The sequence below is a fragment of the Onychomys torridus genome, chromosome 7 (assembly GCF_903995425.1).
Source record: "Onychomys torridus chromosome 7, mOncTor1.1, whole genome shotgun sequence".
Lineage (NCBI taxonomy): Eukaryota > Metazoa > Chordata > Mammalia > Rodentia > Cricetidae > Onychomys > Onychomys torridus.
The window spans coordinates 9,526,167-9,547,331 of record NC_050449.1 but is presented as its reverse complement, the minus strand read 5'-3'; the positions used below and the strand labels follow the sequence as shown (position 1 = coordinate 9,547,331).

General features: G+C 40.3%; 2 protein-coding genes across 7 annotated transcripts in view; one reads left to right on the top strand and one right to left on the bottom strand.

Annotated features, from left to right (window-relative positions):
- The first annotated feature begins 171 nt into the window (after window positions 1-171).
- On the top strand, window positions 172-21,116 carry Cep57 (centrosomal protein 57). 3 transcript variants are annotated; one of them, XM_036191720.1, is made up of 11 exons: window positions 172-722; window positions 5,551-5,707; window positions 8,606-8,785; window positions 9,188-9,309; window positions 10,898-11,014; window positions 11,559-11,636; window positions 13,907-14,017; window positions 14,687-14,764; window positions 17,255-17,490; window positions 18,301-18,445; window positions 20,017-21,116. In XM_036191720.1, the coding sequence occupies exons 1-11, from the start codon at window positions 678-680 to the stop codon at window positions 20,245-20,247; spliced, it is 1,500 nt and encodes a 499-aa protein (XP_036047613.1). In that variant the 5' UTR covers window positions 172-677; the 3' UTR covers window positions 20,248-21,116. The 3 variants fall into 3 exon arrangements, with proteins under 3 accessions (XP_036047613.1, XP_036047612.1, XP_036047614.1); XM_036191719.1 differs by having other exon boundaries at window positions 5,551-5,725; XM_036191721.1 differs by lacking the exon at window positions 8,606-8,785.
- Mtmr2 (myotubularin related protein 2) overlaps window positions 19,950-21,165 on the bottom strand; it is a 68,591-nt gene continuing 67,375 nt past the window's right edge. For all 4 annotated transcript variants that reach the window (XM_036191717.1, XM_036191715.1, XM_036191716.1 and 1 more), the window contains one exon: window positions 19,950-20,152. The gene's annotated coding sequence lies outside the window, so the exon portion shown is untranslated. The remainder of the gene's footprint in view (window positions 20,153-21,165) is intronic.

Genomic DNA, 21,165 nt, shown 5'->3' with positions numbered 1-21,165 from the left:
CGAAGAGATCCCGCCTACAAGCCACGGTCAGTCCTAGTGTGGGCGGTGCGCCGGAGCCCATTGGACACAGGTCACGAAGCGCCGCTATTTTCAGCCCTTGGTTTCCATTGGATCATGTCATTAAGCCCCTCCCACCCCCGTTTGTCATTGGTCGAAAGGTCATTACTTCAGGCGTAGAGTCGGGCGAACGCTCTCTGGAGTTTATTTCTGGGGCGCTGATGGAGTGTTTGAACTTCCCACTGGCCCTTATTCTGTTCCTGTCATCCGCCCGGGCTGTCGCCGGAGGCTCCGGCAGCCATAGCCTTTGCTTGCTCGTCCAGGACACCCAGCCCTTCCTAGAATACTCTCAGAGCCGTCTGTCAACTCTCAGCGATGCGGTCCCCACAGGCTCAGCAGCGCGCTACCTTGTGACGTCACCGAGAGGCGAGGCGGACTCTAGCGGCCAGAAGATATCCTCTTTTCTTATTGGCTAATGAAGACGTCTGTCAAGACGCGTAGCTCTTTCAGTGATCGCTGAGTGTGGCGTCCTCGTAGGGTGTGAGGCCTGGGCTCCTAGCCGGTTCGCAGTGCGCCCGCCCTTACCATCGGGGGCTCGGCTTCGGCTCGTCCCAGGCGGGCGGCTGTCGAATCCGGAGGAGGAGCTCGAGGACCACGGCCCGCGTTGCGCAGGCGGGAAGATGGCGGCGGCCTCGGTCTCGGCGGCTTCGGAGTCTCATTTTTCGGTAAGCGGCTGTGTTGGCGTGGGTTCCAGGTGGGCCGGGACGGCTCTCCGGGTTGCCTCGCTTTCCTGACGGCCCTGGATCTGGCGTCAGTCCGCGGGACGGCGGGTTGCTTAGGCCGCGTGCCTTTGGGGTCGCTCGGGAGGCTGCACCTGTGTCTTGTGGAGCAGCAGCCCCTTCCGCCTCCATTCCCACCCCGGGCTCGCTCGGCCTCGCAGCCCGCGCTTGGAGCCTTGTCCGGGCGGGGCTGCTGCTCTCTCAGGCCTGGGAAAACAAAGCTCGGTCACGTGAGCGTAACGGCCCAGCTGGGAAACCCTCAGAAAACAGGTAGGTGTGCAGGTCTGCGGAGTGACCGCCGCTGAGGCCCGGAGTGCATTTTCGTCGCTGTCTGCAGTGCCTCGCAGTGACTGTTGCGAGACCCTTGCAGCCAGAGCCCGCGCGGAAGTTCCCACTTCTTGGGGAACACCTGGGCTCAGGTGGAAATGCTGCTTTGGAGAAGCGACCCGGGGACTCAAACAGCGGCGGGTTTAGTCACTGGTGTTTGTAAGATTCTATTGTGGAGCTCAGGCTTTTGGAAAACGCTCCAGTAAGAAGAGATAAGAAATAAGAGTGACAGCTGGAATTGCGTTCGGAAATGCTCAGTGCCTCGCCTACTGTTTAGGGTTACTCTAAAACCCCACTGAAGGAGCAGAGCACTGTACTCATTAGATCATTACTGCTCTTTGTGTTTGTACCGAGGAGTCTGGAACTGATTGATTAGCAGTATTAGGGAAGGTAGTTGGTGGAAGAGAACATAGAACTAGCAGCCCGTTGAAGGCATTGGAAGAGAATAACGCACCGCAAACTTTCTGAGGTATGTAGCAAGACAGTAGGTATTTCCAGGACATCAGAGGGTTATTTGTAATAAACAGGTAATTCAGAGGTAGTAGAGCTGAACAAGAAGGACTAGAAAAACAAGTGAGAATTGAATAATGGGGGAAGTCAGAATATCAGGGTAATGTCGTACCAGATGAGGGAGAGGCTGTTAGAGATTACAGTCACCTTCAGAAAGTCACACTTAGTTAGGAACCTGTTTCAACTTTCTGTGGCTACTAGAATCTGTGATAACAAGGCCAGACTATCTCAGATTTTCAGCACAATGGCTCTAGAGATGAGAGGTGGTGAAGGAAGCATTTGGGAGTTCATTCACTGACCAGATCGATAAAAGGTAAAAGACTAGCAGAAACAAGTGTCAGTGGGTGCATGAATCATACAGGGACAAGATTGCTTAGGCCTGGGAAAGGAGGGCTCTTTTTTGCCTCAAAACTTAGTTAGAAATTGGAGACCAGCTAAGGAGTAAGTAATGCTAGATTGAGCCTTACCCAAGGCCTTCAAAGCAGTGTCACTGGGATGGAGTTAATCCTTAGTCCTTATGGTAGACCCAACTGAAATCCTAAAGCCTGTTCAATAGAAAAGTATATGTATTTTGTGCAATGGTATTGTTTTGGGTTTTTTGGTAGTCCCCATTGCTGGAAAATTGGTGGGGAGACAGTATCAAAAGAAAGTGTCAGGAAATGAAACAAGGGTTAGCCTGGGACTATATTATGTGGAGGTTTTATAAACTGTGGTAAGAATTGTGCTGTTTTGGAGAGCCATAGGAGAGTTTTGGTTAGAAATACTAACTAAGCTGGGCGTTGGTGGCACACACCTTTAATCACAGCACTGGGAGGCAGAGGCAGGCAGATCTCTGTGCGTTCAAGGCCAACCCAGGCTACAGAGTGGGTTCCAAGAAAGGCGCAAAGCTACACGGAGAAACCCTATCTCCCTCGAAAAACCAAAGAAAAAAAGAAAAGGAAAAGAAATACTACCTTGAAATCTCCCACCCCCCTTTTTTTTAGGATCATTAAGTTTACCTCAGAATTTTCATAGTTTTATTAGTGTGTGCCTGGTGATGTGTGTGTGTGGGGGCGAACATGCCACAATTGGCTTCTGGAAGTCAGAAGACATCTTTGAAGTTGCCTCCTTCCACCTTAGTGAGTTCTGAGAGCTAACGCGGGTCATTAAGCCTGTTTAGCAAGCACCTTTGTCCACTGGCCTGGATTTTGTTTTTAAAACTCAGAAATCAGTCTAGGGTTGAGGCCTCTTGGAGGTCAGGAAGAGATTTGTCCTTTTGTGGCACTGGAAAAAGATGTAGTGGAGAGCAGAAGAGGAACCAAGAGGGCTTTAATTGTAGGAGCTAAGACTTAGGTTAAGTGGAGACAGACAAGTCATATGTTTGTTGCTTGTTTTGGAAGACAGAAGAGCTAATTCATAGGTTTTCTATTTAGAACTAGTTGATTATTTGGTTTAGGTGGTCACATAATTTGATTCTGCTGCTTCTGTGAGAAGGAACGCCACAGTAAAATCACTTAGCTTATTTTGAATGTTAAATGATGGGATTCTAGTAGTTTCTAGCTAGTGAAAACTCAAATTTTCTCTGTTGATTATATACAAGAGCAAGGTACGGGACAGTTCATAGTGCTATATATAATAACTTACATTTTTAAAAAATTTTTTAAAACTCACTGTTTTTCAAATTACCTTCAAAACCTCATACTATTTTGCCATTAGACTTGTCAAAGGATAAATGTTGGTCCCTGAGTGCTATGGGCCGCAGGAAAATATTATAAGAACTCAGCTGGTTAGGGAAAAACCACTACCTGAAGGGATCAAGAAATTCCTTCAGAGGAAGCCAAATTCCAAGGAGCTTTAGGCATTACTTGGCTTGTTATAGATCAGCTGTCTTCTGTTATGAAAATTATGTGTGCCTTCATAACTTTCCCAATTGATTTGTCCCTAAGAAGTGCTAACAGTGTGGACTGATCACTCTCTGGACATATATATTCAAGGTATTTGGACAACAGCCTCAGGAAAGGCTTCCTTCCCCCCAGCCCATCCGTTTCTCCCCTTTCAGCACTGAAATCATATATCTCTCTTAGCCACATTCAAAGACTAACAGAAATAACAATGGAGACCACCACATGCTAGTCTCCTGATGTAAGGTAAATTCCACAAGGAGACACCACCTAGGTCAGGTGGACCTACTTAAATAGGTTTTTATTTATTACTTAAATTACTTATTTACTGTATATTACTTAAATAGCTTCACACAATTTAGCTCGGACCCTCCTTTCTTATAGCCTTACTAAGTTTATAGACCCCTAACTTCTTACCTAACTATTCCTAGGAATATAGATTGAGCACATAAATTTCCTTTTTGATATACTAAATGATATTAGCTCTCAGTTTACCTCCTCCCTTAACCACTCCATTTTCAGGTCGTAACCTCACTGCCTGAGGAAAATTCTTAGCTACCTTTATAACCCTGTAGAACTCAAGCCTGGTGACCTTGCTCGACCAGAGGGCTTATAACTAGGTTCCTGAGAGACTTAGGGAGAACTGAGAGAATAAGGAGATGGAGAGAAGAGAAAAAAGAAAGGAAGAACTAGATGGGTAAGAACTGGAGAGGAACAAACTGAGATAGGGAAGAACTAGATTGAAGGGCTAGAAGAGAGTACTAGAGGAATGAGATGGAAGATAAGGAAGAGCCAGATGGGGAAGTACTAGGTGGGTAAGAACAAGATAAAAAGAACCTAGATGAGGCAGAATTGAGACGAGAGAATTAAGATAGAACTTAGAGCAGTAGAATATAGAATATGGGCAAATGTTATATCCACCTGATAAAATTAGAGAGAAATGAGGCAAGAAAGGAGCTAAGCAGAAGAACAGAACTGAAGCTGTGTAAATAGGATGTTATCCCAGAGGAATTAAAGCAAGTGGACTATAGAGCTTGGTGTGCTGAGTTTCTATTTCCCAAAAATAGTCCTCACCGTTAGTAGGTCTCTCTCCTGAGCCCCTGGGATGTATAATACTAAGAGTGGTCCCTCTAATATTATACAAGACCTGAGCCCACATAATTACATCAGTAGAGCTCTCATTTGACCTTAGGCAAAAGGCTGAGAAATGACAGCACTTACGTGACTAGGGCTATTTTTGAGGTTTGTGCCTAACTTTCCTAAGCTCATTGCCCCCTGTAGTTTTCACAGCAACAGTGTGTTTTGTAATTGCTCTGGAAGTTTGTATTACTGTAACACAAAAGTACAAATTTTTATTATATAGGTATTTGGATAGTTCCGTTTATTCAAGGAAGTGTCTGAAAAAGGGAGCTAGAGGTGTGAGAATTCTAACAGCTGGCCATCATCCTGTCTTCTTCCTTAGCTCCTAGCATCTCTGTTATTTCCCCCTTATTGAAGCGTCCAGCACCACAAACTCACCTACTACTAAAATTCCCGCTAACATTTAGAGGTGTACTTTGGTAAGTTTATGTCATGTGGAACATAATCCCAAATTTGACAGATTTGTGACAGATGGTATATGTGGAAAAATAGTTTTATATAAGAATATATAAGCCCAAATGTTTTATAATTGTTTCCCCTTTTTGCTAACTAAATGTAATTTTTTAAAGAAAAGAACATGCTTTCTTTAGGGAGTTTTTAGTCATTATAATATTTGGCAAACATTTTGTTTATTGAAGATAGAATAAGTCAGCAATTTGTATCTGTTTCTGATCTGAACAAAGATTGGACTTGCCTAAATATTTGTATTGAGGTTGTGTGAGCATGATGTTTTTGCCATGTGGCTATTTAACCCTAAATGTTGCATCTCTTCACAGTCAGTAGTGGTTGGGTTCTACTGTGAGATCAGTGCACTGTTTTGCCTTTCTGTTGTCTTTTAGAGAAACATGCAGTGTTACTGAGTCATGAATACTTGCTTTAAATGTCTGCAAGGTAATTTCATTATTTTCTTTTTTCAGAACATCATAGCTGAACCATTGAGGTCTAACGGAAATATGGTTCGTCATTCTCCATCTCCATATGTATTATATCCACCTGATAAGCCTTTCCTTAATAGTGATCTGCGACGCTCCCCAAATAAGCCCACACTTGCCTATCCAGAAAGCAACAGCAGAGGTAACCAACTGGAACAAAGTAAATGTTTTAAATTCTTAGTTTTGACCTCTGTTGTTTTCAAGTAAAACAGTATATATTTTCCCCTTTATTTCTGTGAATTTATATTGCTTTTCATATTGACTACTATCCATCAAATCATGGAAGCTAAAATACTTTTGAGTCACTTATTACTAGTCCTCTCCAGAATCAGTCTCAGGCAGGGGCTGGAGAGATAGCTCAGTAGTTAAGAGCATTAGCTGCTCTTCTAAGAGGACCTGGGTTCAGTTTCCAGCACCCACATGGTAGTTTACAACTGTCTGTAACTATTCCCAGGGAATCTGACACCCCCTTCTGGCCTCTAGGCATTGGGCATGCACATGATGTATAGATATACACGTAGGCAAAACACCCATACCCATTAAATAAACAAATATCTTTTTTAAAAAGTCAGGGTTATGTAGACAGCACTAATTAGACTCTGAATTGTATTCGTCTAAAGAAGAGAAAACATTAAGAGCTGTGTGTGTTAGGGGTCAGGTCCTGGGGAATGTGAAAGGAAGTAGGTGACTATTGTTAAGGTACATCACATATATGTGTGAAAGTATCAAAGGATAAACAAAACCAATACTTCTTTTTTCTTAAAGCCAGGCTTTTTGACACATTTCTATTCCCAGTGCTGTGTGCCAGAGACAGACAGATCTTTGGGACTCACTGTCCAGCCAACATAGCCTAATCAGTGAGCCTCAGTTGTGAAAGACCTTGGCTGAACCAACACTGTGTTACCTGATAATGGAAGCCAAGGTTGACCCCTGACCTTGGCATGTGTATGTACTTGGTGTGCATACAACAGAAAATATTTGAGATATCTGTTGATGCCTATTGCTGGGGATACATGAACAAGTGTCTGCTTGCCACCCAGAGGTACCAACAACAGACCAAAGAGATGGGGCCATTAAAGACAAATTTGATGAGGCAATAAGTTTGAGCTTTCTCACATGAACATGGGCAAGTTACATGTGACTAAGGAAGAGTCTCCCCTGAACTGAGTTATTAGCAACTCTGAGGAATCTCTAAGGAGAAGGGCCTTGTGTCCTGTCTCCTGAGCTGCTTGGTAAGCTTTGGAAGCCTCCTTACCCTCCAGGAGGGAATGTTAGGACACCTTTTTAGGGTCTTCTGTGGATAACCATAACTGCTGTGATTTCAGTGCATCATCTAGGAGCCAAGTGGTTGACAACATTTAATAATGTACTTTGGAACTGCCCTAGTTAGTGTTCTGTTGCTGTGAAGATACATCTTGACCATGGCAACTCTTACAAAGGAAAGCATTTAATTGGGGCTCACTTATAGTTTCAGAGGTTTAGTTCATTGTAATCGTGTCAGAAGCATGGTTGCATGCAGGCAGACATGGTGCTGGAGAAGCTGCATCCAGATCTGAAGGTAGGAGGAAGAGAGAGACACTGGGCCTGGTGTGGGCTTCTGAAACGTCAAAGCCTACCTACCAGTGACCTACCTCCTTCAAAAAGGCCACACCTACTCCAACAAGTAGTGCTGTTGGTGAAGCATGCAAATATATGAGCATATGGGAGGCATTATTATTCAAACCACACTCCCTGGCCCCCATAAGCTTGTAGCCATATCATAGTGTTGCAAAAATGCATTCAGTCCAACTTCAAAAATTCCAGTAGTCCATCACAGTCTCCACGCTGTTTAAAAGTCTGAGACTCATGGAAATCTCTTCATTGTACTCCTTTAAAGTCAAAATAAAAAAGCAGGTTACATACTTCCAACATAACAATGGCATAGAATATATATTACCATTCCAAAAGGAAAGAAAGAGAGTATAGTGAGGAAGTACTGGACCAAAGCAAGACCAAAAACCAGCAGGGCAAACTCCAAAATTCTACATCTTATGTGTGATATCCAGGATATCTTCAGATCTCCAACTCCTTTCAGCTTTGTTGACTGCAGCGCACTTCTGCACTTCTCGCTGGTTCCACACCCTGTTTAGTAGCTCTCCCTGCCAGGTATCCCATGACTCTGGCATCTCCAATATCTTGGGGTTTCCAACACAATCCAGCTTTTACCTTCATAGCTTCACACAAATGCTTTATAATAGTTGCTGTGTTTAGGCACACCCCTTACATAGCCTGGCCTCAGTAGCTTTCCTTAACTTCAGAGGTAGATTCCACAACCCCTTTCATGTGTCCTTGACTGTAAAGCCAGAACTACAGGGCTTTGTATTACAGTGGTATGCAGGTAGACATGAGAATTCTACATCCGGATCTAAAGGCAGCAGGAAGAGAGAGACACTGCTTGGCTTGGCTTGGCTTGGGCTTCTGAAACCTTAGATGACACACTTCTTCCAGCAAGGCCCTATCTACCCCAACAAGTAGTATCTTTCCTTGTTGACCAAGCATTCCAATACATGAGCCTATGGGGGCCATTCTTATTCAAAGCATCACAGCACGGTTGTGAATTTATGTATGATTAGCCAAGGTGGTTTTTTTTTTTTTTTTAAACAGTTAAACTTTGTAATTTTTTTTTTTAAACATTAGTGGTGGTTTTTGTTTCCTTGGTTGTTTTTGTTTTTGTTTGTTTTTTTAACTTTTACTTGAATAACTAGTAGAACCTTATTAAAAATTTCAGAACGATGCCTTGGAATGACTTTTTAATTAGGAAATAATGTTGTTTTCAGAGAATGATCTCCCACTTGACTGTGTCAGTCTTCTAAAATTTTCTTTTCAGAGCTGGGCTCTATGGCTCATATCTCTAGCCCAGCCCTTGGAAGGCTAAGGCAGGAGAATTACTGTGATTTTTGAGGCCACTTAGGGTACAGAGTGAGAAGCTGTCAGAAGAAAATTTCTTTTTTGGTAAGCTTCTCTGTGTGCATTATTAAGGTGTGCATTTTATACTTGGCAGCCATTTTTTCTGCTCTTAAGAATCTTCAAGATAAGATTCGACGCTTGGAACTGGAAAGGATTCAGGCAGAAGAAAGTGTGAAAACCTTGTCTAGGGAAACAATTGAATATAAGAAAGTACTGGATGAACAGATACAAGAGAGAGAGAATTCAAAGAATGAAGAATCAAAGCACAATCAAGGTTTGTTTAACTAAGAGGAAACAGATCTATCCAAATATTGTAAAATTATTTTAGAATTCCACATTGGTAGTTTGTGATGGTCACTTTAGCCATTATAGAATTGCATCATAATCAGGTGTATTGTGAGGAGCAAGTGACATCATAGTGCTTATTGGCAGTGTGTGGCGTATTGGACTAGCATAAGGAAGAACATAAGTCATCCAGAGAGGTTTCTAGGACTACTGGGAGGGACTGGCAGTTTTGGAGGCCTGCTGTTTTATTTTGCAGTAATTGGGCATACTGAGCAAGCACCCTACCACTGACCTTACCTCTAACCCATGTGAATCCAGTTCCTGTTTACACACTGTTGGGACACGTCTGTGTGTTAGCTAATTACTACTTTTTTGTGTGTATTCATTTTAGAACTGACATCCCAGCTGTTAGCTGCAGAAAATAAATGTAGTCTTTTAGAAAAACAATTGGAATACATGAGAAATATGATAAAGCATGCAGAAATGGAGAGGACATCTGTCTTAGAAAAGCAGGTATGGCACCTCCCAGATGATTAGCAGACCTCAGAGAGGCCTGCTGGCACTGTTGTTAAGCCCCGTGGTGAAGTCTGTTGGGCTCAGGGTAGTATATAGATGGTAGTTTGATTGGCTCTGTTTATTATGTATGATTCTTGTACTTGGTAAATTTGTGCTTAAATTTGAAAAATAGTCATGTTAATGTCTTGGAGTCTATGTTATCAAATATGTAAATAACCATATATGTACCTGTGAAATCCACTACTCTTTGTAAAATTTTTTGCAGTTAAAAGAAAAAACTTGTAATTAATTTGCTTATTTAGCCTAGGCTGGCTCAACATGTTGCCCAGGGATGACCTGGCCATTCTCATCTTTGACTCCATCTCCAGAGTGCTGAGATTATAGGCCACATCACTATACCTGGTGTATGTACGGCTGTGGATTGCACCTCACTCAGGCAATCTCTGGTGCTAGGCAAGCACTCTACCAGATGAGCTATGTGCCCAGCTACTGCACTTGTTAAATTTAAAACAAAATGTTTTTCATCTGTTGCATCAGTAATCTTTGTACTTAAGTAACTTGTACATTTGTAGAGAATAATTACATTAGTGTCCAATATATTTTTTAAACATCCTTTTCATATGGAAAATTTTACTGTTATGCAAAATTTGGTTTCTTACATGCTTAAATGCTAGAAAATCTGCAGTTCTAAAAGAGAAATACTATTTTCTAGCCGCCGTCAACTTTTGCTCCTAGTGTGAGAAATTAGACTTACATGTATGAGCAGTTATACAGCAGTGTTGGGAAAAATGTGCCAGTGATTAATTGCACATTATGCGTCTCTTCACAGTGTTATTGCTTGGGTTGTTTTATTATTCAGGGTTCTCTCTTATAATTCCCCACTGTCATGGACATTGAAGAAATGTCAGTGGCTTACTGAGACTTAGTGTTGGGCGTATATTTGCCCATCTACTCTGATTTGTTTATAATGAGACTGTTATTCCTTAAGCAGATGGGCAGTCTTTCCAAATCAGACCCTAAGTGTGAAGGAAGAAAAGAGTATATTTTACATTCAAAGGAAATATGCGTACGAGTTTTTACAGTTTTCAAGAAATTACTTAATAGGACCAGACTGACTGGAAGTATTTGTGTATTTATATAGCCTGTGTGTCCAGTAAATCCTCTATCCTAGGATATAAGGATATATGCCCTTAAAACCTTATATAGAACCATAAACTTGGTAAAGTACTGTATTGAGAACAGTAAGGATGGTAAGATGGCTTAGTGGATAAAGGCACTTGCATTGAAGCCTGAAAAAACCAAGTTTGATCCCTGGGACCGACATGGCAAAAAGAGGGAACTAGCTCTTACAAGATGTCCTCTGATATCCAAAAAGGCATGCTGTGCATATACATACAAAATTAAACACAGACACAGATCATTGGTACCCATGAAGTCTCTTAGTGTTCTATTCCTAGAATTCCTTTCCACGTCCAGCAGGTCTGGGAAAGGACAGGTAAATTATATATAGTATTATGTTGGGTGTGTGCTGTGTTTTCAACTTTTTGATCATCACATTATGTTGCATTTTAATGCTGTTTCTCAGGTTTCCCTAGAAAGAGAACGGCAACATGATCAAACTCACGTTCAGAGCCAGCTGGAAAAACTGGATCTTCTTGAACAGGAATACAACAAACTTACCACGATGCAGGCCCTTGCAGAAGTCAGTGAGCGTGACTTTTACTTACCGATGTCTAGTTTTTTCATAAACATGGACATTTATAATGTAAAGGGTTTTCTTGTACATCAACTTTAAGGAAGAAAATAATTTGAAAAAGAATATTGACATTTTGCTATCTTGGTGACTGGACATAAGGTAGTTCTTTGTGAAAACAGTGGAGGGTGAAATGTTTTTGATACTTAAAACTTGCGTCATGTAATTTTTTTCTGAACTAATTTTACTTTTGTGTTTTACTTGAGAGATATTTAATACTACTGAGTGAAGGTCTAGATTGTCTTTATGTAATCTTTACCTCTATACAAAGCTGTGTTTTTTGGCTATAGATTTTTTTCCCCCTTAATTCTGGCCACTTAACTCACAGCTACCTCACTAATGACTGTTAGTTGATCTATTAGGGGAGTGTCATGGATAGTATCAAGGCCTGAGCCATTACTAGAGTGAACTAACATGATTATTTTGACTATCTTTAAAACTCTACAAAATGATAACTTTTAACCATTATATGTTTTGATATTCTTATCATTAGAAAAAAATGCAAGAATTGGAGTCTAAACTCCGTGAAGAAGAGCAGGAAAGGAAGCGTATGCAGGCTCAGGCAGCAGAGGTGAGTGGAATGATGAACAGGTAAACACATGGTTTAAAGGTGAACAATTACACATGAGTACACAGATCCATATGTAGACTTCAGAGATAGCTTAGTATTGGAAATTAGGACTATAACTTTGCAAAGTAAAATTTGAGCAGTTGTTTGGATGTTTCAAATCATAGAGTCTGGATTAGTATTTTTAAAGCCTGCGAGGCTGGAGCTGGAGAGATGGTACAGAGGTCAGAGCACATGCTTGTCCTTGTAGCAGGCTTGGCTTTGATTCTCAGGACCCACATGGTGGCTTACAACCATCTGTAAGTCCAGTTCCAGAGCCTGTCACTCTTCTAACCCTTGGGCACCGAGCACATGCACATACATAATGCAGGCACTTTTGTAATACATAAATCCATACACGTAACATAAATCCATACACGTAATATAAAAAATACCTGTGAGCTAAAAAGGTGTCAAACACAGATGTATTCATATAAAGCTTAGGTCTGATGAGCTCCTAGCAGATGATTGAGTATCCAGTGTAAATGTGTGTGTTGGGTGGAGTTAGTTGAGTGTAGAAGGATTGCCTAGCATTAATGCAACACTTGGTTCAGTCCTCAGTACTGCAGCAACAAAACTGCTGCTTTCCTTGAGACTCTTAAGATGCCAGGACAGAAAGTAAACAACTGTCCTAGAAGAGAGTGAACTCGATTCCCCTAGCTTTGAATTTTATCCCATGCAGTGGCCAGTAGAATTGTAAAGATTCAAAGCATGAGTTCATGTATTCCAGACAGAACTGCATTATAGAAGACACAGTAGGAATAATAAAGTCTTGTTTTTTATTTTTCTATTTAACTAGAGACTTTTCTCTGTGGTTATCTGCGTGGATATTTCCTAGACATTCTCTTTTCCAACCTCTTTAAGATTATGCTAGTGTTGGTAACTTTTATTATAATAACACTAGGGTCCTAATCTCACAAGTTACTAATGGATCCGTTGTAGTTGAGTCTGTGGCATCCTGTCTAGTGTCCTGCATTCTCACAGTTGCTGATGCAGGAATAGAATATTACCGTCTCTTTCTGCTAGTGCTCCTTTGAATCATTGATTGGATATGCCTATTTTTATTACACCTGATATGATTTGTAGATTTACTCTTTTCTCTGTGTGCTTGTTGTGGTATATGGCCACTTAACCATTTTTTGTTGTTGTTGTTCTGACTTTAGGAAAACTGTTTTACGATGACTCTACTCCCCCCATGTAATGTTGCAAATGTATGGGTTATTCTTTATTAACTTATAGTATATAGTCCTGTATGCTAAATAGAAATCTTCACAAATTCATTAACTGAATTCTTATTAGTTTGAGTTCTGATGGTGAGCGCTATGGAAAGCAGATGGTGAAGGAGATGCATTCCTGTATCTTGCTGATTCTGATTTGTATGTGTAACCTTGAATGGTGTATTTAACCTTCCAGAGCCTGGGTTTTACAGTGCTAGGAGAAATCAAACAACAGGCACACATATAAGACATCTAGAAAAACTAGATAGGAACTAGAGTAAAAAAGTATCCCGTAAGTGGTTCATTTGTTACTCTTCACACTTGTGGACAGTGTAAATATTCCAGAGGGATGATAGCCTTTGGAGTTTTGCCTAGTATAAAGTATTACTCAGTATGTCCAAGTGTGTCATGCTCCTGAGGATGGAGAGCCCCGGCATTCCACTGCAAGTGAAAACTCTGAATAGTAAAGGAATGTTCTCAGTATTCCTTGCATTTCATTCATTACTTGTACTGTTTCTTAAAGCTCAGTCATAACTTCTGGGGAACTTTTCCTTACTTGGATTTTTTAAATTCTTTAGGGGAGGAATCTAGTCATTGGAAATTTTACCAAACTCCAGACTATTTTTTATATAGAGAGATATAAAATAACCACTTTTACAAAGTTTTGGAGAGCAGAGCTGTTGAAAGATAGTTTAGAGAAAATTGCAGCTTCTCCCTCCCAAGATTTATTTTTGTTTTATGTGTATGGGTGTTTTGCTTGCTTGTCTGTATGTAGCACACTGTCAGCTTAGAGCTACACGCATTCCATTGAATTCCTGAAGTTTGACTTTGCAGAGTAACCACTAGTAATGTAACAGTGCTTCCATGCAAGACATAACCAACTAAAGACATACTGTACAGCCATGTCATCTTTTCAGTGAGATGATTATCAGCGTAGTTACAGACTTATGTGGCACTTTAAATGTGAATTGTAGCTTTTATTTTATATCATTAACTCTATGCTAATTTTTTTTCTAGTTGCAGACTGGTCTAGAAGCAAATAGACTTATTTTTGAAGATAAGACAACTTCGTATGTTCCAACCAGCACTAGAAAAATTAAAAAAAAGAAGTCAAAACCACCAGAAAAGGTATGAAAACTACACCAGTCACAATATAAGTACAACTTTATGTAATAATTTGTGTAAACAACACTAAAGCCATGTGTTAGAAGCTTGGAAGAGTGAATTCTTACCATGGTAGTGAAGGACTATATGAAAGCATTCGGAACTACAAAAGAACATAAAAATACTAGGAATATTCAGCTGTGTTCATTACCTTTGACTTTTAAAATTCTATGAATACTGTTCCTCTGCTTAATTCTGACATGGTTAGTTAGTACCCACTCCCCCCCTCATTAGCCTCCAAGTATTATTATGATCCCCGATATAAACAAGAGTTGTGGTTTGAATGAGAAATGACCCCCATTAAGTCACTGGAAAGCAGGCCTTGAGGTTCCTGGCCTGGCCGACTTCCTGTCCTCTGTCTCTATTTTCCAATTCTTGGTACAGTGTGATGAATACCCACTCACCCGGGACTACTGTTGCCATGCTTGCTCCATGATGAGTTGTATCTTATCAAACTGTGGGCCAAGTAAGTCCCTTTTTCAGAAGCAGCTTCCCGAAGCCTTGTTTCTATTTGGTCAGAGCAGCAAGACAACTGGTTAAAGCTATGTACCTAGTAGTTCCACAGTGAACTAAAGTCTTGGGATTAATTCACCAAATAAATAAATAAAGTGGCTTTCTTTTTTCTCCATCCAGAAAGGTTCTAGAAACTATTTTGGAGCGCAACCACACTACAGATTGTGCTTAGGCGATATGCCCTTTGTAGCTGGAAAGGTGAGTTGTAGCTGTTTTCATGTGTAAATTACTTCAATGTCTTTTTTTTTCTTTTCTTTCATATGTATAGGTGTTTTGCTAGCCTATGTCTGTGTACTATCAGTGTTTAATGCCCACAGAGGCCCGAGAGGGTGTTGGATCCTCTGGGATTAGAGTTCCAGATGATAGTTAGCTGCCATGTAGGTGCTGTGAATTGAACCTGGAATTCCACTGGAAGAGAAGCCAGTGTTCTTACCTGCTGAGCCATCTCTATAGCCTGTCTTTATTACACATTTTATGGGATATAAGCAAACTTTGAACTAAAAAGAAAAAAAAAATCCTCAGCCTCAGGACCTCTGGGATTATAGGTATGAACCACCATACCTGGCTCTAGGAAAACCTTCTTTTAGAAGGCACAACCTATTATTTATAAAATCAACTCAAGGAACAGGTTTTCTTCTGAATCTTTGTGTAAGCCTCTGTAAGTATGGGTGTGGAGATATTTTTATGTACACTTAGTACACTTATTTTTTAATTTTTGTGTTTGTGAAAAAATGGACAGGGGGCAGCGATGCATGTGGAGGTCAGAGTACAACTTGAAGGAGTTCTCTTTCCACAGTGGGTTCTGGAGATAGGCTTGTACAGCAAGAGTGCTTTTACCCACTGAGCCATCATTCTGTCCCTGTGCAGGACTTTTAAATTTGTTGTGCTAAATTTACACTATTCCACTTGACAACCTTCATGCTTTATCCTGTCCAAAGTCTCATCATACCATTGTGTTGTCTTTGGTAATTCTCATTGAAGCCATGAATCACAAAGGACAAGACAAGGCTTTCAATGTGAAATGGATTTAAGTATTTTTTTATGAAATGTTATAACAAAAGTTTGAGAAAACACAATTGCTTATTTGAGCCCCTCTCTACAAATTTTGAAGAATGTTTAAAATTACTTATTGTTATAGTCATGCTTACATATGTAATAAAAATGAGTCACTAGAAAAGTAAGACTATAAGCCCAAATTTTTCATTACTAGACTCAACTTACATAAAATTACATTGAGTCAGAAAAATAACAGTAACAAAAAATTTCAAAACTTGTTCATTGCATATTAAAGTATACAAACTGGCCATTATACATATGTGTGTGTAACTTACTGGCAAGTAGCGATTACTCTGATGTCATTAGCCATCTTTGTATTCCTAGGATCACCCCACTAGGGTTTGGTGTATGAATCCTTTCCCAGTATGACAAACTCAAACTAAACACTTACAAGGAAACATTTTTAAGCAATGAGCATGTTAGGTCTTAAGTTCTTCCCACAAGTCTGCATTTTAAACAAGTTGTCTGCTGATGGCTTATGGACCTCAACAGGCCCAGCCAACTATTGAGATATTTAAAACAGGTTTGAGAAAGCTATCAGGTTTTATTCTGTTTATGCTGTGACAGATACACTTCAGTTTTTCCTACTATTCAAAGAAAGTTGAGTTTGGTGCACACCTCAAGATATTTACATTTACAAAAACATAGATACTTACATTATGATTCGTAACAGTAGCAAAATTAGTCATGAAGTAGCAACGGAATAATTTTATGGTTGAGGGTCACTACTGTGGGAGATCAGCTCCCATATTTTACAAAACCCAGGTACTCTTGAGGAGAGAGGGATAAGAGATTTAGAAGGATAGAGGGGAAAGAAATAGAAATTCAGGATGGGGCCTGGATCATTATCCACCGGCGCCTTCTGTCTCTTCTAAAGGGCTGTTTATAGGAATGCCAAGGGGTGGAGCAAAAGACCTTCCCCTAGTTCAGCCAAGTGCAGACTCTTCTAATCATCTAGGAACCATGCACATGGTCAAGCAGTCCTCTAATGCAGCTCTGCTGGGAAAAGCAAGCTCAGATCTCACTAGGAAACTTTTGTTGGCCTCCACACACAGCACGAGGAACTGTATTGAAGGGTCGCAGCATTAGAGGCTGAGAACTGCTGTTCAAGGACAGGAAGAACAAGTGAGTAGGTGAAATAACATGCAGACACAAGGGTATGCTATGATAGACAGATGTAAAAATTGCCAGTGGGCTGAGAAGTGGAACAATTAACTTCCCAAGCTTTTAGAAATGTTATGTATGAACTAGGTTTAAGACAGGGTATGAAAGTGGCTTCACCAAAGAAGCACATCACAGGATTTCAGGTAGAATCATGATGGTGGATCAAAGAACACAAGGCTGGGGCAAGAAGATCAGTGGGGTGTTTTGTTTTTGGTGGTGTTTTTCTGTTTGGTGGTTTTGAACCTCTCTTAGCACAAGATGAACAATTTTTGGTCCTCTTGCCTCTGTCTCCCTCTGGAATTACAGGTCTGCACAAACATAACCAATTTATATGATGCTAGACTACGTATGTGGGTTATAGTGGAGGGTGATTCATCACAGTAAAAGTCCCATCTGTGCCTTAGATGGTTAAGAACTAGAGAACGGGAAGAGAGGATATTGGATTGCCTGACTAACTTTTCTCTTTAGTCCACTAGTCCCAGCCATGCCGTCGTAGCCAATGTTCAGCATGTCTTGCATCTGATGAAGCACCACAGTAAAGCTCTGTGCAATGATCGAGTTGTTAACAGTGTTCCCTTGGCAAAGCAAGCTTGTTCACGAGGTAGCAAGAGTAAGAAGTCAGTGACACCTCCCTCCGGCAGTATCAGTGAAGAACTGTCAGATGTCTTACAGACTCTACAGGATGAATTTGGGCAAATGAGCTTGTGAGTTTGGAGTTTTTGAATTTAAAATTACATTTGGTTATAAAATCTTTTAGCTACTTGAATTTATTAATCCTAACAGATGTTGAGCATAATCCTTACACTAGCCCACTGGCTGGGAGTAATTGTCATGGCTGAAACCTCCCTTTTTAATTTTATTAGGTGTCTAAGGCCATGTAAAAGTTCAATAGTGTTTAGGGTTAGCTAAATGTAACTGATGAGTTAGGACAGTGTTTGAAAACCAGTGTCCTGTAGAATTTATTTATATGTAATGTTGATGGAAGGAGTACAAAGTAGATAAAAGTGTATTAGCTTACAACCCTAGATGAACACAAACTTGTCTGGAATTAAGAATGCTTGGTTAGCACCAAGCAGTGGTGGTGCACGCCTTTAATCCCAGCACTCAGGAGGCAGAGCCAGGCAGATCTCTGAGTTCAAGGCCAGACTGGTCTACAGAGCAAGATCCAGAACAGGCACCAAAACTACACAGAGAAACCCTGTCTTGGGAAAAAAAACAAAAAAAAGGCTTGGTTATACCTTCATTTTGTATTTATTTTTCTTTATGTGTATATCACATGTGCAGATGCCCAAGGAGGCCATCAGAGCCCTGGAGCTGGGGTCATAGGTTGTTGTGAGTCACCTATGTATGATGTCGTTGTTGGAACTGAACTCACATTCCCTGGAAGCAACAGTACTTTGTTAAAAAGCAAAATGGGTCATTTTTAAAAAAAAAAATCTCCATATGGAGATTTAAAGGATATAATTGTTAAACATGGGAAACTTAAGGAAGTTCCATATGTGTTTTGTGTGTAGTGATCACCAACAGCTTGCTAAACTCATCCAGGAGTCACCAACTGTGGAACTGAAGGACAACTTGGAGTGTGAATTGGAGGCTTTAGTCGGGAGAATGGAAGCAAAGGCCAACCAGATAACTAAAGTCCGGAAATACCAAGCCCAGGTAACGCTTTTACTTGTCATGATTGCCTTTTCCCTTCTAATGTGTTCACTGATGATGCTGAAGTGTGTTTACTTGTCTACGCTGTTCCTGAGGACTTTTTTTTTTTTTTTTAAATAAACCAGTCTGTGTTACATGGTTTAATAAAGAAGTGTTGTTAATCTTACTTAGGTTTCACCTAAGATATGTTTTTACTATATATATTTAATATTTAAGACCACATGAGAACAGGAATAGGCAGAGTGCTCGAGAGGTCCCCAGAAATCCACAATGATACATCCTCTGTAGACTGCTGGCAGTGGTCGAGAGAAAGCCTGATCTGACCTAGTCTGGTGATCAGATGACTAAACACCCTAACAGTCGTGTTGGAACTCTCATCCAGTAACTGATGGAAGTGGATGCAGAGATCCTCAGCCAGGCCCCAGGTGGAGTTCCAGGTGTCCAACTGTTGAGAAAGAGGAGGGACTGCAAGAGCATGAATTGTTGAATCCAAGATTGCAAAAAGCACAGGGACAAATAGCCAAACAAATGGAAGCACATGAATTATGAACCAATGGCTGTGGACCCCCCAGCTGGGTCAGGCCCTCTGGATAAGTGAGACAATTGAATAGCTTGATCTGTTTGGGAGGCATCCAGGCTGTTAGTGCATGACCTGGCTATTTGGGACCTGGGCTTACACAGGGACACATGCTCAGCCTGGAAGGAGGGGACAGGACCTGCCTGTACTGAATTCACCAGGTTTAAATGAATCCCCAGGGGTGTCTTGGTCCTGGAGGACATGGGAATGGAGGGGAGGAGCTGGGAGGAAAATGGGGGTGGGGGCGGGAGGGGGGAGGACAGGGGAACCCATGGCTGATATATAAAATTAAAACACAACAATAATAATAATAATAAATAAAATAAAACCAGTCTGTGTTACATGGTTTAATAAAGAAGTGTTGTTAATCTTACTTAGGTTTCACCTAAGGTATGTTTTTACTGAATATATTTAATATCCTTAGCCTTATGAATAAATTTTAACTTCTGGATAAATTTAAGTGGTTGAGTTTGACCAAATTAAATTGTCTAAAATACACCTAGATGTTTTTGGGTTTTCAACATAGTGAGATTAAATATGAAAAAGTATATGTTTGCTTATACCAAAACCTACTTGAGCTCTGCCCACTTACCCCAAACTCCAATTATTGTCAGCCCGGGAACTGGATTCCACCTTTGTTCTGGCTCTGGTTCACAGTAATCTCAAAAACAGTCTTTCTCTAAATAAAAACCTTGAGTAGCTTTATTTAATGTGAGTACACTGTTTACTTTTGTTTAGTATTTATTTTACATACTTAAGTACTGCTGAATACTAAATGATTAAATGATCTCTAAAGATTCATGTGCTTAAAAAAAAAAGCATGTATCTTTGGAGTGTTAGAAGAAGATTATTGGTGTATTCGGGGCTGAGGCAGGAGGATCAAGAGTTTAAAACTGTTTATAGCAAGATCCTGTATCAAAAACAAAGTACTTGAGCTAAAAGAAAATGTTTTTATTGAATTTGATTTTTTTCCCCCTTGCCTTGATGATTTTGATAGCTGGAGAAACAGAATACAGATAAACAGAAAAAGGAATTAAAAGCTAACAAAAAGACCCTTGATGAAGAAGGAAACAGCAGTCGTTCATCTGGAGTCACAAGGACCACAAGTAAGAAGGATTTTGCCAAACAGAGACCTGGAGAAAAAAGCAGGAAAAATCTTCAGTTACTGAAAGACATGCAAACCATACAGAACTCATTGCAGAGCAGTAATCTGTGTTGGGATTACTGACACCAGATCATAAATGATGTATCTTACTGGACAATGACAATAGACTTTCCAGGTTTCATGCTTGCTAATGTTGCCATTACTAGCAGGTGTTAAAGGGCCCAAGCTTCATTACACAGTCTCTTGTGTTATGCAGCACAACTAAATGGAAATGGAGTTTTTACCGTCCGAGAAGCTGTGCTGTATCTTTGAATTTGCTATACTCATATACTGCACTTTGTAAACAAATGACCAGTTTTATACTTGTGGATATGTTTAAGTAGGAATATATGTAAATTGGGTTTGAAAATTCAGAATATGAGGCTGTCCCCATAGTCCGTGCTTGAAAAGTCTCTTGTTTTTAAATCTTCCCATGGTGTGAAGTAACCACTACTTTCCCTTCTCCAGATGACCATTAAATGTATTGTTTCCAACTACAGATAGAGGCTTTCTGTATTTAAGTATTTATATATTTAAGAGGACTTTGTTTTGTTCTGTTTTTTGGTGTTTCAGATGTTGATCAGTATGAAATCACTCTTAAAGACTCAAACATTTTTAAGTAAGTTACCCGTGAAATATATAACATCTTCTAAAACTATAAACAGTTGTTAAGGAAATAAATGAAATTTTGGAATAAATAATTAGAAGGGGGATGTTATGAAATGTACACATTTGCAGTTTTTAGACAATACCTATTTGTAATCATGTTACTCAGTTAAACACTGGTTTTAATCTTGATTCTTTGAGAACCCCAGGCTTTTAGTGTACAGAATAAGGGTAGTATGTGAACTGAACACACCTGACTATCATCATGTCAATGTAAATTATAATTATAAATTTGAAGAGATTATTAAATTTGGTACTGAAATCAATAAAGCAACTTTTAAACTTCACTTAGTAGCGAGCTAACAAAGGTTTATTTGTTGTGCAATCTCAAGAGTG